The sequence below is a fragment of the Salvelinus fontinalis genome, chromosome 28 (genome assembly GCF_029448725.1).
Source record: "Salvelinus fontinalis isolate EN_2023a chromosome 28, ASM2944872v1, whole genome shotgun sequence".
Classification (NCBI taxonomy): Eukaryota; Metazoa; Chordata; class Actinopteri; order Salmoniformes; family Salmonidae; genus Salvelinus; species Salvelinus fontinalis.
The window spans coordinates 32,972,833-32,990,819 of record NC_074692.1 but is presented as its reverse complement, the minus strand read 5'-3'; the positions used below and the strand labels follow the sequence as shown (position 1 = coordinate 32,990,819).

Genomic DNA, 17,987 nt, shown 5'->3' with positions numbered 1-17,987 from the left:
AACATCATAGTGATTTGATATCACTGCACAGATTAGATAAACTACTGAAATAAATCATGTTTGTTCGTGGTTTGTTTATTTAACATTTATTTATTATAAATGTTGTCTGTTTATGGGTCTAAATGTTGTCTGTTTATGGGTCTAAATGTCTGTTTATGAGTCTAAATGTTGTCTGTTTATGGGTCTAAATGTTGATTTGTTTATGGGTCTAAATGTTGATTTGTTTATGGGTCTAAATGTTGTTTGTTTATGGGTCTAAATGTTGTCTGTTTATGGGTCTAAATGTTGTCTGTTTATGGGTCTAAATGTTGTCTGTTTATGGGTCTAAATGTTGTCTGTTTATGGATCTAAATGAAAGGGTTAGCAACACATTTATCCCATGCTTATCAACGTGGCTTTAAAGACACCTGGAAGAGTTTTACCACTCACAGCGTTTCTCCTCTTACCTCCCGGGACGCCAACAGCAAAGGACTCTGGGAGGGAGGAGGCTTTGTGCATTAATCATTCTATCGCTGTTGGTTATATGTTCTTCAATAGAATGCTGAATTGAAGCTAGAATATAATATTTTGTATTGTTCTATGATTATTAATCATGTTTATTTTATTCATATGACCAAAACACGCATTATTCAGTGGAATTGTACATGGACTTTAAGTCAATTGTTGAGAAATGGTTTTATAACATCAGCCAGCCCAGCAGAGACGATGACTCATTCAATCATTTGCTGTGGTTTTGCTGAATGGTGAGTCACATGGTGAGGTCACATGGTGAGGTCCCATTCTGTGTGTGTTTGTGCCATGGACTTCTTTGTCTGTCATTGCCTTTTCATCAAATGTGAAATAACGTGTGTGTGTGTGTGTGTGTGTGTGTGTGTGTGTGTGTGTGTGTGTGTGTGTGTGTGTGTGTGTGTGTGTGTGTGTGTGTGTGTGTTAGTTGTCAGTGCTCAGGGTCTCCAGGCTAAAGACAGGACCGGCTCCAGTGACCCCTACGTGACCATTCAGGTGGGGAAGACCAAGAAAAGAACCAAGACCATCTATGGAAACCTCAACCCTGTCTGGGAGGAGACGTTCAACTTGTAAGGCGTCTCATACCTTCTCTCTTTACCCTCCTCTTCACCCTACTCCTCTTCACATTCTTCCTTCCCTCCTCCTCTTCACATTCTCCCTTACCTCCTCCTTCACCCTCCTCCTCTTCACATTCTCCCTTACCTCCTCCTTCACCCTCCTCCTCTTCACATTCTCCCTTCCCTCCTCCTCTTCACATTCTCCCTTACCTCCTCCTTCACCCTCCTCCTCTTCACATTCTCCATTCCCTCCTCCCCTTCACCCTCCTGCTCTTCACATTCTCCCTTCCCTCCTCCTTCCACCCTCCTCCTCTTCAACCTCATCTTTACCCTCCTCCTCTTTACCCTCCTCCTCTCCCCCTCCTCTTTACCCTCCTCTTTACCCTCCTCCTCTTTACCCTCTTCCTCTTTACCTTCCTATTTACTCTCCCCCTCTTTATCCTCCTCTTTACCCTCCTCCTCTTCACCCTTCTCTTCACCCTTCTCCTCCTCTCCTCCTCCTCTTCTCCCCCTCCTCTTACTCTCCTCTTTACCCTCCTTTCCCCCCTCCTCTTCACCTTCATTCTCCCCTTCTCCTCCTCCTCTTTACCCTCCTCTTCACCCTCCTCCTCTCTACCCTCCTCTTCCCCTTCTCCGCTTCTTCACGCTCCTCTTCTCCTCTTCCTCCTCTTTACCCTCCCCCCTTCTTCAACCTCCTCCTCTTCATCCTCCTCCTCCCCTTCTACTCCTCCTCTTCACCCTCCTCCTCTTTACCCTCCTCCTCCTCTTCACTCCCTCCTCCACCTCCTCTTACCACCTCCTCCTCCATCTCCTCTCTCCTCCTATGTGTGTCGATATCAGTGAAATTTGAGTCATAAATTGTCAGTTCTTAATGAACAGTATAATAAAGCCAGCAGCCTACCACCCTGCATCCCACTGCTGGTTTGCTTCTGAAGCTAAGCAGGGTTGGTCCTGGTCAGTCCCTGGATGGGAGACCAGGTGTTGCTGGAAGTGGTGTTGGAGGGTCAGTACTAGGCACTCTTTCCTCTGGTCTAAAAAAATATCAAAATACCCCAGGGCAGTGATTGGGGACCCTGTGTAGGGTGCTGTCTTTCAGATGGGATGTTAAACAGGTGTCCTGACTCTCTGTGATCATTAAAAGACCCCATGGCACTTATTGTAAGAGTAGGGGTGGTAACCCCGGTGTCCTAGTTAAATTCCCAACCATACCATCACGGTCATCTAATCACCCCCAGTTTACAATTGGCTCATTCATCCCCTTCCTCTCCCCAGTAACTATTCCCCAGGTCGTTGCTGTAAATGAGAATGTGTTCTCAGTCAACTTACCTGGTAAAATAATGGATAAATATTTGTTATTTTTTAAAAGGTACCTAAACCGTTAATCTTCCCTGTCCCTACTCCTCTTCAGTGAGTGCCACAACACGTCGGAGCGTATCAAGCTGCGTGTTTGGGACGAGGACGATGACATCAAGTCCAGGGTGAAACAGCGACTCAAGAGGGAGTCCGATGACTTCCTGGGTCAGAGCATCATCGAGGTCAGAACCCTCAGCGGAGAGATGGACGTCTGGTACAACCTGGGTACGGAGTCACATACAGTACCTAGCTAACTACCTGGGTACGGAGTCACATACAGTAGCCTACCTAACAACCTACCTGGGTACGGAGTCACATACAGTACCTACCTAACAACCTACCTGGGTACGGAGTCACATACAGTATCTACCTAACAACCTACCTGGGTACGGAGTCACATACAGTAGCCTACCTAACAACCTACCTGGGTACGGAGTCACATACAGTAGCCTACCTAACAACCTACCTGGGTACGGAGTCACATACAGCACCTAACAACCTACCTGGGTACGGAGTCACATACAGTACCTAGCTAACAACCTGGGTACGGAGTCACATACAGTACCTAGCTAACAACCTACCTGGGTACGGAGTCACATACAGTACCTAGCTAACAACCTGGGTACGGAGTCACATACAGTACCTAGCTAACAACCTACCTGGGTACGGAGTCACATACAGTACCTAGCTAACAACCTACCTGGGTACGGAGTCACATACAGTACCTAGCTAACAACCTACCTGGGTACGGAGTCACATACAGTACCTAGCTAACAACCTACCTGGGTACGGAGTCACATACAGTACCTACCTAACAACCTACCTGGGTACGGAGTCACATACAGTACCTAGCTAACAACCTACCTGGGTACGGAGTCACATACAGTACCTAGCTAACAACCTACCTGGGTACGGAGTCACATACAGTACCTAGCTAACAACCTACCTGGGTACGGAGTCACATACAGTACCTAGCTAACAACCTACCTGGGTACGGAGTCACATACAGTACCTACCTAACAACCTACCTGGGTACGGAGTCACATACAGTACCTAGCTAACAACCTGGGTACGGAGTCACATACAGTACCTAGCTAACAACCTGGGTACGGAGTCACATACAGTACCTAGCTAACAACCTGGGTACGGAGTCACATACAGTACCTACCTAACAACCTACCTGGGTACGGAGTCACATACAGCACCTAACAACCTACCTGGGTACGGAGTCACATACAGCACCTAACAACCTACCTGGGTACGGAGTCACATACAGTACCTAACAACCTGGGTACGGAGTCACATACAGTACCTAGCTAACAACCTGGGTACGGAGTCACATACAGTACCTACCTAACAACCTACCTGGGTACGGAGTCACATACAGTACCTACCTAACAACCTACCTGGGTACGGAGTCACATACAGTACCTAGCTAACAACCTGGGTACGGAGTCACATACAGTACCTAGCTAACAACCTACCTGGGTACGGAGTCACATACAGTACCTACCTAACAACCTGGGTACGGAGTCACATACAGTACCTACCTAACAACCTACCTGGGTACGGAGTCACATACAGTACCTAGCTAACAACCTGGGTACGGAGTCACATACAGTACCTAGCTAACAACCTGGGTACGGAGTCACATACAGTACCTAGCTAACAACCTGGGTACGGAGTCACATACAGTACCTAGCTAACAACCTACCTGGGTACGGAGTCACATACAGTACCTACCTAACAACCTACCTGGGTACGGAGTCACATACAGCACCTAACAACCTACCTGGGTACGGAGTCACATACAGCACCTAACAACCTACCTGGGTACGGAGTCACATACAGTACCTAGCTAACAACCTGGGTACGGAGTCACATACAGTACCTAGCTAACAACCTACCTGGGTACGGAGTCACATACAGTACCTAGCTAACAACCTACCTGGGTACGGAGTCACATACAGTACCTACCTAACAACCTACCTGGGTACGGAGTCACATACAGCACCTACCGCTCTGTGTGTTTTTTGGAGGAGGTCTGTGCGTGTGTTTTTTGGAGGAGGTCTGTGCGTGTGTTTTTTGGAGGAGGTCTGTGCGTGTGTTTTTTGGAGGAGGTCTGTGCGTGTGTTTTTGAGGAGGAGGTCTGTGCGTGTGTTTTTTGGAGGAGGTCTGTGCGTGTGTTTTTTGGAGGAGGTCTGTGCGTGTGTTTTTTGGAGGAGGTCTGTGCGTGTGTTTTTGAGGAGGAGGTCTGTGCGTGTGTTTTTTGGAGGAGGTCTGTGCGTGTGTTTTTGTATGTATGTGTGGCACGTGTGTGTATGTGTGTGTAGGTGTGCGTGTGTGTGGTGCATGGTCAACCAAGTTCAGTTATATTCTTCTTCGCTATTTTAACAGGAACTGACAAATCTTATTCAAATCTGTTCATTTACACCCCCAGGAAGAATGAGACTTTAAAAAAAAAAAAAAAAAAAACATTTTCTGACAAGCTAGCACTTAGATCTGGTTATTTTCACATTTTCATAAATTCTTTGAATGTTTGGGAATAACGTATATTAAGGCATTTGTGAAAATTCTATAGCAATATAGAGTGGGATTGTGGCTGTGGTGTTTGGACAATCAATAGACACTGCAGTAAATACAACCTAATAAAACCATCTGTCTCGTCCAGGACCGGAGTCTACACAGACCGGTGTGCTATAGTCAATCAGAGTTACAGTAGGCCTTTATACAAACAAGCCATTTGCCACACGGTCCTGCCATCATTCACTTTGAACTGGACTGTGTGTCTTTGTCTGTCCGTCTACATGCATGTGTCTGTCTGTCTGTCTGTCTGTCTGTCTGCCTGTCTGTCTGTCTGTCTGTCTGTCTGTCTGTCTGTCTGTCTGTCTGTCTGTCTGTCTGTCTGTATATCTGACAGTGTGTATCTGTATCTGACAGGGTGTATCTGTGTGTCTCTATCTGACAGTGTGTGTCTCTATCTGACAGTGTGTGTCTGTGTGTCTCTATCTGACAGTGTGTATCTGTGTGTCTCTATCTGACAGTGTGTATCTGTGTGTCTCTATCTGACAGTGTGTATCTGTGTGTCTCTATCTGACAGTGTGTGTCTCTATCGGACAGTGTGTATCTGTGTGTCTCTATCTGACAGTGTGTATCTGTGTGTCTCTATCTGACAGTGTGTGTCTGTATCTGACAGTGTGTGTCTGTATCTGACAGTGTGTGTCTGTATCTGACAGTGTGTGTCTCTATCTGACAGTGTGTGTCTGTATCTGACAGTGTGTGTCTGTATCTGACAGTGTGTATCTGTGTGTCTCTATCTGACAGTGTGTGTCTGTATCTGACAGTGTGTGTCACTATCTGACAGTGTGTATCTCTATCTGACAGTGTGTATCTCTATCTGACAGTGTGTGTCTCTATCTGACAGTGTGTGTCTCTATCTGACAGTGTGTGTCTCTATCTGACAGTGTGTGTCTGTATCTGACAGTGTGTATCTGTGTGTCTCTATCTGACAGTGTGTGTCTCTATCTGACAGTGTGTGTCTGTATCTGACAGTGTGTATCTGTGTGTCTCTATCTGACAGTGTGTGTCTGTATCTGACAGTGTGTGTCTGTATCTGTGTGTCTGTATCTGACAGTGTGTATCTGTGTGTCTCTATCTGACAGTGTGTATCTGTGTGTCTCTATCTGACAGTGTGTGTCTGTATCTGACAGTGTGTGTCTGTATCTGTGTGTCTGTATCTGACAGTGTGTATCTGTGTGTCTCTATCTGACAGTGTGTATCTCTGTGTCTCTATCTGACAGTGTGTGTCTGTATCTGACAGTGTGTGTCTCTATCTGACAGTGTGTATCTCTATCTGACAGTGTGTATCTGTGTGTCTCTATCTGACAGTGTGTGTCTGTATCTGACAGTGTGTGTCTGTATCTGACAGTGTGTATCTGTGTGTTTCTCCCTACAGAGAAGAGGACTGATAAGTCAGCAGTGTCTGGGGCCATCAGGTTACAGATTAGTGTGGAGATTGAAGGGGAGGAGAAAGTAGCACCGTACCACGTTCAGTACACCAGCCTGCACGAGGTAACACACCACGTTCAATACACCAGCATGTACGATGTAACACACCACGTTCAATACACCAGCCTGTACGAGGTAACACACCACGTTCAATACACCAGCCTGCATGAGGTAACACACCACATTCAATACACCAGCCTGTACGAGGTAACACACCACGTTCAATACACCAGTCTGCATGAGGTAACACACCACGTTCAATACACCAGCCTGTACGAGGTAACACACCACATTCAATACACCAGCCTGCATGAGGTAACACACCACGTTCAATACACCAGCCTGTACGATGTAACACACCACATTCAATACACCAGCCTGCATGAGGTAACACACCACGTTCAATACACCAGCCTGTACGAGGTAACACACCACATTCAATACACCAGCCTGCATGAGGTAACACACCACGTTCAATACACCAGCCTGTACGAGGTAACACACCACATTCAATACACCAGCCTGCACGAGGTAACACACCATATTCAGTACACCAGCCTATACGATGTAACACACACCATCCACGTTGTATGTTTATACACACACAACTGACTACACACAGCATATAAACAGATACGGAAGCTGTTTGTCTCTCCCCTCCCAGAACATGTTCCACTACTCTACTGACGTGCTGGGTCAAGGGGTGGTGAAGGTGCCTGTTGCCTATGGAGACGATGCATGGAAGGTCTACTTTGATGAGGTGCTGCAGGATATCGTAGATGAATTCGCCATGCGCTACGGTGTCGAGTCCATCTACCAGGCCATGACGTGAGTCTGCTGGGAACTCTGTGTGTGTGTGTGTGTGTGTGTGTGTGTGTGTGTGTGTGTGTGTGTGTGTGTGTGTGTGTGTGTGTGTGTGTGTGTGTGTGTGTGTGTGTGTGTGTGTGTGTGTGTGGGTGGGTGGGTGGGTGGGTGGGTGGGTGGGTGGGTGGGTGGGTGGGTGTGGGTGTGTTCGTGTTCAGTTTATTTTCACTGTTCCAATCTTCTACGACAGGGGACTCTGTCGTAGAAGATTGACGACGAGGTCCGGACTGCTGCTGGTTCTCTGTTCTACCTGATAATGAATCGCACCCACCTGGTGTTCCAAGTCTAAATCAGTCCCTGATAAGAGGGGAACAATGAGAAAAAGCTTCCAGGTTTAAGTTCAGATGGTTCCGTTATAAAAGTCTCACTTTGGATAGAACCAGATAGTGTTGCGATGGCGTCTGCAGTCATGAGCCCCGTGCAGATTGGTTTATCTTTTAATGAGAAATGATGACACGGTTGGCGTGACAATTGTCCAGGACTTCCGAGGTTAATACATCGATCACACGTCTCAGTGCGGACCACAGGAGGTTGGTGGCATGTTAATTGGGGAGGACGGGCTCGTGGTAGTGGACGGAGTGGAATGGAATCAAATACATCAAACAGATGGTTTCCATGGTTTCCATGTGTTTGATACCATTCCATTTGCTCCGTTCCAGCCATTATTATGAGCCCGTCCTCCCCTCACCAGCCTCCACTGGTCTGGACCTGTCACTCACACACATTTCTACATATGCACACACGTGCCACTACAGAGACAGTCAGGATTTAATTGCTCATCTGTCATTATGTGACTTTTAGGAGATGGCACGCATTCTTATTCTCTCTCTCTCTCTCTCTCTCTCTCTCTCTCTCTCTCTCTCTCTCTCTCTCTCTCTCCTCCCTCTCTCGGTCTCTCTCCCTCTCTCTTCCCCCTCTCTCTCTCTCTCTCTCTCTCTCTCTCCCTCTCTCCTCTGCCCTCCCTCTTTCTTTTTCTCGGTCTCTCTCTCTCTCTCTCTCTCTCTCTCTCTCTCTCTCTCTCTCTCTCTATCTCTCTCCTCTTCCCTCCCTCTCTCTTTCGGTCTCTCTCTCTCTCCTCCTCCTTCCCTCTCTCTTTCTCTTGGTCTCTCTCTCTCTCTCCCTCTCTCCCTCTCTCCTCCCTCCCTTTCTCTTTCTCTCGGTCTCTCTCTCCCTCTCTCCTCTCTCTTTTTCTCATTCTCTCTGTCCTCCTCCCTCTCTCTTTCTCTCGGTCTCTCTCCCCCTCTCCTCCTCCTCCCTCCCTTTATCTTTCTCTCTCCCCTCCCCTCTCTCTCTCTCTCTCCCCCACTCTATCTCTCTCCAGTCACTTTGCCTGTCTGTCCTCTAAGTACATGTTGTCTGGTATTCCTGCTGTGATGAGTACTTTGTTGGCCAACATCAACGCCTTCTACGCCCATCCTACGGCCATCACCAACGTCTCCGCATGTGACCGCTTCAATGCCTCCAACTTCGGGGTAAGATGCACACATATACACACACACACGCACACAACACAGCGACTACACACAACTACACACAAAATCTTACGTACCATATTGTCCTCTACCTCTTGTGTTGGTACGTCATAGTGTGTTTGTGTTGGTACGTCATAGTGTGTTTGTGTTGGTACGTCATGGTGTGTTTGTGTTGGTACGTCATGGTGTGTTTGTGTTGGTACGTCATAGTGTGTTTGTGTTGGTACGTCATAGTGTGTTTGTGTTGGTACGTCATGGTGTGTTTGTGTTGGTACGTCATAGTGTGTTTGTGTTGGTACGTCATGGTGTGTTTGTGTTGGTACGTCATAGTGTGTTTGTGTTGGTACGTCATGGTGTATTTGTGTTGGTACGTCATGGTGTGTTTGTGTTGGTACGTCATAGTGTGTTTGTGTTGGTACGTCATGGTGTGTTTGTGTTGGTACGTCATGGTGTGTTTGTGTTGGTACGTCATAGTGTGTTTGTGTTGGTACGTCATGGTGTGTTTGTGTTGGTACGTCATGGTGTGTTTGTGTTGGTACGTCATGGTGTGTTTGTGTTGGTACGTCATGGTGTGTTTGTGTTGGTACGTCATGGTGTGTTTGTGTTGGTACGTCATGGTGTGTTTGTGTTGGTACGTCATGGTGTGTTTGTGTTGGTACGTCATGGTGTGTTTGTGTTGGTACGTCATGGTGTGTTTGTGTTGGTACGTCATGGTGTGTTTGTGTTGGTACGTCATGGTGTGTTTGTGTTGGTACGTCATGGTGTGTTTGTGTTGTTACGTCATAGTGTATTTGTGTTGGTACGTCATGGTGTGTTTGTGTTGGTACGTCATAGTGTGTTTGTGTTGGTACGTCATGGTGTGTTTGTGTTGGTACGTCATGGTGTGTTTGTGTTGGTACGTCATAGTGTGTTTGTGTTGGTACGTCATAGTGTGTTTGTGTTGGTACGTCATGGTGTGTTTGTGTTGGTACGTCATGGTGTGTTTGTGTTGGTACGTCATGGTGTGTTTGTGTTGGTACGTCATGGTGTGTTTGTGTTGGTACGTCATGGTGTGTTTGTGTTGGTACGTCATGGTGTGTTTGTGTTGGTACGTCATGGTGTATTTGTGTTGGTACGTCATGGTGTGTTTGTGTTGGTACGTCATGGTGTGTTTGTGTTGGTACGTCATGGTGTGTTTGTGTTGGTACGTCATGGTGTGTTTGTGTTGGTACGTCATGGTGTGTTTGTGTTGGTACGTCATGGTGTGTTTGTGTTGGTACGTCATGGTGTGTTTGTGTTGGTACGTCATGGTGTGTTTGTGTTGGTACGTCATGGTGTGTTTGTGTTGTTACGTCATAGTGTGTTTTTTGTTATTTGTCACATGCACGGAATACAACTGGTGTAGACTTAACCGTGAAATTCTTACTTACGACCCCTTCCCAACGATGCAGAGTTAAATAATAATAATAATAAAGAAAATATGTTAAACTAGGAATAAAATACACAAAAATTGATATATATATACAGTCAGTATCAGATCAATGTGGAGCTATATACAGGGAGTACCAGTACCAGATCAATGTGGAGCTATATACAGGAAGTACCAGATCAATGTGGAGCTATATACAGGGAGTACCAGTACCAGATCAATGTGGAGCTATATACAGGAAGTACCAGATCAATGTGGAGATATATACAGGGAGTACCAGTACCAGATCAATGTGAAGCTATATACAGGAAGTACCAGATCAATGTGGAGATATATACAGGGAGTACCAGTACCAGATCAATGTGCAGCTATATACAGGAAGTACCAGATCAATGTGGAGATATATACAGGGAGTACCAGTACCAGATCAATGTGGAGCTATATACAGGAAGTACCAGATCAATGGGGGGATATATACAGGGAGTACCAGTACCAGATCAATGTGGAGCTATATACAGGAAGTACCAGATCAATGGGGAACTATATACAGGGAGTACCAGTACCAGATCAATGTGGAGCTATATGCAGGAAGTACCAGATAAATGGGGAGCTATATACAGGGAGTACCAGTACCAGATCAATGTGGAGCTATATACAGGGAGTACCAGATCAATGTGGAGCTATATACAGGGAGTACCAGGACCAGATCAATGTGGAGCTATATACAGGAAGTACCAGTACCAGATTAATGTGAAGCTATATACAGGGAGTACCAGTACCAGATCAATGTGGAGCCAAATACAGGAAGTACCAGATCAATGTGGAGCTATATACATGGAGTACCAGTACCAGATCAATGTGGAGCTATATACAGGAAGTACCAGATCAATGTGGAACTATATACAGGGAGTACCAGTACCAGATCAATGTGGAGCCAAATACAGGAAGTACCAGATCAATGTGGAGCTATATACAGGGAGTACCAGTACCAGATCAATGTGCAGGGATACGAGCTGTAAAGGCAGGTTAAAGTGACTAGGCATCAGGATAGATAATAATAAGATATTTGAGGTAGACATGAACATGAAGGCAGGGTAAAGTGACTAGACATCAGGATAGATAATAATAAGGTATTTGAGGTAGATATGTACATGAAGGAAGGGTAAAGTGACTAGGCATCAGGATAGATAATAAGATATTTGAGGTAGATGTGTAAATGAAGGCAGGGTAAAGTGACTAGACATCACGATAGATAATAAGGTATTTGAGGTAGATATGTACATGAAGGCAGGGTAAAGTGACTAGGCATCAGGATAGATAATAAGGTATTTGAGGTAGATATGTACATGAAGGCAGGGTAAAGTGACTAGGCATCAGGATAGATAATAATACGATATTTGAGGTAGACATGCACATGAAGACAGGGTCGACCCGCTCCACTACAGCCCCGTTGATGTGGTGCTCTCCCTCGTTTCCTGTAGTCCACGATCACCACACTGCCAGGTCACTGACTTCCTTCCTGTAGGCTGACTCATCGCCATCGGTGATCAGTCGGTAGGATTACTAACGTCTGTGTTAGCCTTAAGATCGGTGAGATGTACACAGCAACATGACCACAGCATAATACCCAGGGTACGTATTATCTACACAGTCTCAAGAGTAGGAGTGCTGTAATATGAACAGAGGAAACCTGCACTCCCACTCTGAGATGTGTTTTGAATGTGAGCCCAGTCTTAACCAAATGAGAGAGCCCAGAAGCAGCCAGAGGCCAGTCTTAATGGCCCCTGGGATTCCAGCCAACAGCACTAGTAGTGCCACCGCGATGGAGATGGATATCCATTTTGTCTCCGCCACCGGCTCTGTCCCCTGCCAGTCGCAGTCAGACGACTGTGATTTATGAGCGACTGGCTGGCTGCTGGCAGCGTGTACTCAATCTAATGGGCCCAGGGACTCACTAGTGTTACTATAGGCTAAGGGTATGACACTCTCTTTCTGGGTTGCCAGGTTGGTGATAGCCTGTCTGTGTTTCCCTACTGACTAAGGTTAGATTATGTTTTAGATTGGTAATCCTGAATTTTTTTTCTACCGACTATGTTGAGATGGAGTTGCCAAGTTCGTGACAGCCTGTGTTTCCCTACTGACTATAGTTAGAGTTGGTTGCCAGATTGGCCATCCTTTTTTCCCTGTTGACTATAATGAGTTGGTTGCCAGATTGGCTATCCTTTTTTTCCTGTTGACTATAATGAGTTGGTTGCCAGATTGGCTATCCTTTTTTTCCTGTTGACTATAATGAGTTGGTTGCCAGATTGGCCATCCTTTTTTCCCTGTTGACTATAATGAGTTGGTTGCCAGATTGGCTATCCTTTTTTCCTGTTGACTATAATGAGTTGGTTGCCAGATTGGCTATCCTTTTTTTCCTGTTGACTATAATGAGTTGGTTGCCAGATTGGCTATCCTTTTTTTTTCCTGATGACTATAATGAGTGTGTTGCCAGATAGGTGAGAGCCTGCACTGCTCACCCTGTACCAGGTCCAAATCGCCAACACTTGGAAGAGAACGAGACGGCGATATAGAGGCCGACGTACGGGTACCCTGATGAAACTACGACGGCGTGTAAATAATCCGCCTGCCTCTACCCTCTTTTCTATTGCCGAATGTACAATCATTGGAGAACAAACTGGAACGAGCTCCGTTCAAGACTATCCTATCAACGGGACGTGGAGAACTGTAGTATCCAATGTTTCTCTGAAACTTGGCTGAACAAGGACAAATATTCTAGCTGGTTTTTCTATGCATCGGCAGGACAGAACGGCAGTGTCGGGTAAGCTCAAGGGGGGTGGTGTGTGTCGCTTTATTAACAACAGCTGGTGCGCAATCTCTAATATTAAGGCAGGAAGTCTTTAGGTTTTGCTCGACTGAGTTAGAATACCTCATGATAAGCTGTAGACCATACTATTTACCAAGAGAGTTTTCATCTATAGTTTTCGTAGCTGTCTATTTATCACCACAAAACGATGCTTGCACTAAGACCGCACTCAACGAGCTGTTTAAGGCCATAAACAAACAAGAAAATGCTCATCCAGAGGCGGCACGCCTAGTGGCCAGTGATTTTAATGCAGAAATTCTGAAATACATCTTAACTAATTTTTACCAGAATGTCACCTGTGCAACTAGAGGCGAAAAAACTTCTAGATCGCATATAGTCTACACACAGAGACACATACAAAACTCTAGATCGCATATAGTCTACACACAGAGACACATACAAAACTCAAGATCACATATAGTCTACAAACAGAGACACATACAAAACTCTTAATCACCGATAGTCTACACACAGAGACACATACAAACCTCTCCCTCGCCCTCCATTTGGCAAATCTGACCATAACTCTATCCTCCTGATTCCTGCTTACAAGCAAAAACTCAAACAGGAAGTATCAGTGACACACTCAATATGGAAGTGGTCCGATAAAACAGATGCTAATCTACAGGACCACATCATTTCCTGGCTTTATTAATAAGTGCGTCGACAACATCATCTCCACAGTAACCATACGTACGTACATATCCCAACCAGAAGCCATGGATTAAAGGCAATATCCACACTGCGCTAAAGGTTAGAGGTGCCGTTTCCAAGGAGCGGGACACTAACCCGGACGCTTATAAGAAATCCCGCTTCGCCCTCCGATGAACCATCAGACAGGAAAAGCATCAATGCAGGACTAAGATCGAATCCTACTACATCGGCTAAGACATCCGTTGGATGCGTCAGGGATATCATTGTTTACAAAGGGAATCCCAGTCGTGAGCTGCCCAGTGACGTCAGCCTACCAGATGACCTACAGTAAATGCCTTCTATGCTCGTGTCGAGGCAAGCAACACTGAACCATGCTTGAGAGCACCAGCTGTTCTGGATGACTGTGTGATCATGCTCTCTGTAGCCGATGTAAGACCTTTAAACAGGTCAATATTCACAAGGCCGCAGGGCCGGATGGATTACCAGGATGCATACTCATGCGCTGACCAGCTGGCAAGTGTCCTCACTGACATTTCCCAGTCTGTAAAAACAACATGTTTCAAGCAGACCACCATAGTCCCTGTACCCAAGAATGCCAAGGTCACACCGTAGGCTGGTCATGGCTCACATCAACACCATCATCCCAGACACCCTGAACCCACTACAATTCACGTACCGGAATCTCTGTTTAGGCTGGTTGGTATTTATTCCTCTACCAGTTTATCTCTTTTCCTCTATGTCTAAATTCTCTCTCTCTCTCAATTCAATTCAATTCAATTCAATTATACAAAAGTAATATAATATACAAAATATACAAAAGTTAAATGAATTAATTAAAAATTAACAGTAAACATTACACATACAGAAGTTTCAAAACAATAAAGGCATCACAAATGTCATATTGTATATATACAGTGTTGTAACAATGTACAAATGGTTAAAGTACACAAGGGAAAATAAATAAGCATAAATATGGGTTGTATTTACAATGGTGTTTGTTCTTCACTGGTTGCCCTTTTCTTGTGGCAACAGGTCACAAATCTTGCTGCTGTGATTTGCACACTGTGGAATTTCACCCAGTAGATATGGGAGTTTATCAAAATTGGATTTGTTTTCGAATTCTTTGTGGGTCTGTGTGATCTGAGGGAAATATGTGTCTCTAATATGGTCATACATTTGGCAGGAGGTTAGGAAGTGCAGCTCAGTTTCCACCTCATTTTGTGAGCAGTGAGCACATAGCCTGTCTTCTCTTGAGAGCCATGTCTGCCTACGGCGGCCTTTCTCAATAGCAAGGCTATGCTCACTGAGTCTGTACATAGTCAAAGCTTTCCTTAAGTTTGGGTCAGTCACAGTGGTCAGGTATTCTGCCACTGTGTACTCTCTGTTTAGGGCCAAATAGCATTCTAGTTTGCTCTGTTTTTTTGTTAATTCTTTCCAATGTGTCAAGTAATTATCTTTTTGTTTTCTCATGATTTGGTTGGGTCTAATTGTGCTGTTATCCTGGGGCTCTGTGGGGTGTGTTTGTGTTTGTGAACAGAGCCCTAGGACCAGCTTGCTTAGGGGACTCTTCTCCAGGTTCATCTCTCTGTAGGTGATGGCTTTGTTATGGAAGGTTTGGGAATCGCTTCCTTTTAGGTGGTTGTAGAATTTAACGGCTCTTTTCTGGATTTTGATAATTAGTGGGTATCGGCCTAATTCTGCTCTGCATGCATTATTTGGTGTTCTACGTTGTACACTGAGGATATTTTTGCAGAATTCTGCATGCAGAGTCTCAATTTGGTGTTTGCCCCATTTTGTGAAGTCTTGGTTGGTGAGAGGACCCCAGACCTCACAATCATAGAGCAATGGGCTCTATGACTGATTCAAGTATTTTTAGCCAGATCCTAATTGGTATGTTGAAATTTATGTTCCTTTTGATGGCATAGAATGCCCTTCTTGCCTTGTCTCTCAGATCGTTCATAGCTTTGTGGAAGTTACCTGTGGCGCTGATGTTTAGGCCGAGGTATGTATAGTTTTTTGTGTGCTCTAGGGCAACAGTGTCTAGATGGAATTTGTGGTCCTGGCGACTGGACCTTTTTTGGAACACCATTATTTTGGTCTTACTGAGATTTACTGTCAGGGCCCAGGTCTGGCAGAATCTGTGCAGAAGATCTAGGTGCTGCTGTAGACCCTCCTTGGTTGGTGACAGAAGCACCAGATCATCAGCAAACAGTAGACATTTGACTTCGGATTCTAGTAGGGTGAGGCCGGGTGCTGCAGACTGTTCTAGTGCCCGCGCCAATTCGTTGATATATATGTTGAAGAGGGTGGGGCTTAAGCTGCATCCCTGTCTCACCCCACGACCCTGTGTGAAGAAATGTGTATTTTTTGCCAATTTTAACCGCACACTTGTTGTTTGTGTACATGGACTTTATAATGTCGTATGTTTTATCCCCAACACCACTTTCCATCAATTTGTATAGCAGACCCTCATGCCAAATTGAGTCGAAGGCTTTTTTGAAATCAACAAAGCATGAGAAGACTTTGCCTTTGTTTTGGTTTGTTTGGTTGTCAATTAGGGTGTGTAGGATGAATACATGGTCTGTTGTATGGTAATTTGGTAAAAAGCCAATTTGACATTTGCTCAGTACATTGTTTTCATTGAGGAAATGTATGAGTCTGCTGTTAATGATAATGCAGAGGATTTTCCCAAGGTTACTGTTGACGCATATTCCACGGTAGTTATTGGGGTCAAATTTGTCTCCACTTTTGTGGATTGGGGTGATCAGTCCTTGGTTCCAAATATTGGGGAAGATGCCAGAGCTAAGGACGATGTCAAAGAGTTTTAGTATAGCCAATTGGAATTTGTTGTCTGTATATTTGATCATTTCATTAAGCATACCATCAACACCACAGGCTTTTTTGGGTTGGAGGGTTTTTATTTTGTCCTGTAACTCAATCAAGGTAATTGGAGAATCCAGTGGGTTCTGGTAGTCTTTAATAGTTGATTCTAGGATTTGTATTTGATCATGTATATGTTTTTGCTCTTTATTCTTTGTTATAGAGCCCAAAAGATTGGAGAAGTGGTTTACCCATACATCTCCATTTTGGATAGATAATTCTTCGTGTTGTTGTTTGTTTAGTGTTCTCCAATTTTCCCAGAATTGGTTAGAGTCTGTGGATTCTTCAATTACATTGAGCTGATTTCTGACGTGTTGTTCCTTCTTTTTCCGTAGTGTATTTCTGTATTGTTTTAGTGATTCACCATAGGGAGGGCGTAGACTCAGGTTTTCCGGGTCTCTATGTTTTTGGTTGGACAGGTTTCTCAATTTCTTTCTTAGATTTTTGCATTCTTCATCAAACCATTTGTCATTGTTGTTCATTTTCTTCGGTTTTCTATTTGAGATTTTTAGATTTGATAGGGAAGCTGAGAGGTCAAATATACTGTTAAGATTTTCTACTGCCAAGTTTACACCTTCACTATTGCAGTGGAACGTTTTACCCAGGAAATTGTCTAAAAGGGATTGAATTTGTTGTTGCCTAATTGTTTTTTGGTAGGTTTCCAAACTGCATTACTTCCATCTATAGCATTTCTTAATGTTACTCAGTTCCTTTGGCTTTGATGCCTCATGATTGAGTATTGCTCTGTTCAAGTAGACTGTGATTTTGCTGTGGTCTGATAGGGGTGTCAGTGGGCTGACTGTGAACGCTCTGAGAGACTCTGGGTTGAGGTCAGTGATAGAGTAGTCTACAGTGCTACTGCCAAGAGATGAGCTATAGGTGTACCTACCATAGGAGTCCCCTCGAAGCCTACCATTGACTATGTACATACCCAGCGTGCGACCGAGCTGCAGGAGTTGTGACCCGTTTTTGTTGGTTATGTTGTCATAGTTGTGCCTAGGGGGGCATATGGGGGAGGGAATGCTGTCACCTGCAGGCAGGTGTTTGTCCCCCTGTGTGCTGAGGGTGTCAGGTTCTTGTCCAGTTCTGGCATTTAGGTCGCCACAGACAAATACATGTCCCTGGGCCTGGAAATGATTGATTTCCCCCTCCAGGATGGAGAAACTGTCTTCATTAAAATATGGGGATTCTAGTGGGGGGATATAGGTAGCACACAGGAGGACATTTTTCTCTGTTAAGATAATTTCCTTTTGAATTTCTAGCCAAATGTAAAATGTTCCTGTTTTGATTAATTTAATGGAGTGAGTTAGGTCTGCTCTGTACCAAATTAGCATACCCCCTGAGTCCCTTCCCTGTTTCACACCTGGTAGTTTAGTGGATGGGACTACCAGCTCTCTGTAACCTAGAGGGCAACCAGT

At 44.9% G+C, this 17,987-nt stretch overlaps 1 protein-coding gene across 1 annotated transcript in view; it reads left to right on the top strand.

The window, feature by feature from the left end:
• The window catches only part of LOC129826605 (protein unc-13 homolog B-like), a 154,748-nt gene that overhangs the window by 64,341 nt on the left and 72,420 nt on the right, over positions 1 to 17,987 (top strand). The window contains exons 9-13 of the mRNA XM_055887512.1: positions 935 to 1,076; positions 2,473 to 2,642; positions 6,373 to 6,488; positions 7,090 to 7,253; positions 8,611 to 8,761. Of these exons, the coding sequence (XP_055743487.1) occupies positions 935 to 1,076; positions 2,473 to 2,642; positions 6,373 to 6,488; positions 7,090 to 7,253; positions 8,611 to 8,761 (743 nt within the window). The remainder of the gene's footprint in view (positions 1 to 934; positions 1,077 to 2,472; positions 2,643 to 6,372; positions 6,489 to 7,089; positions 7,254 to 8,610; positions 8,762 to 17,987) is intronic.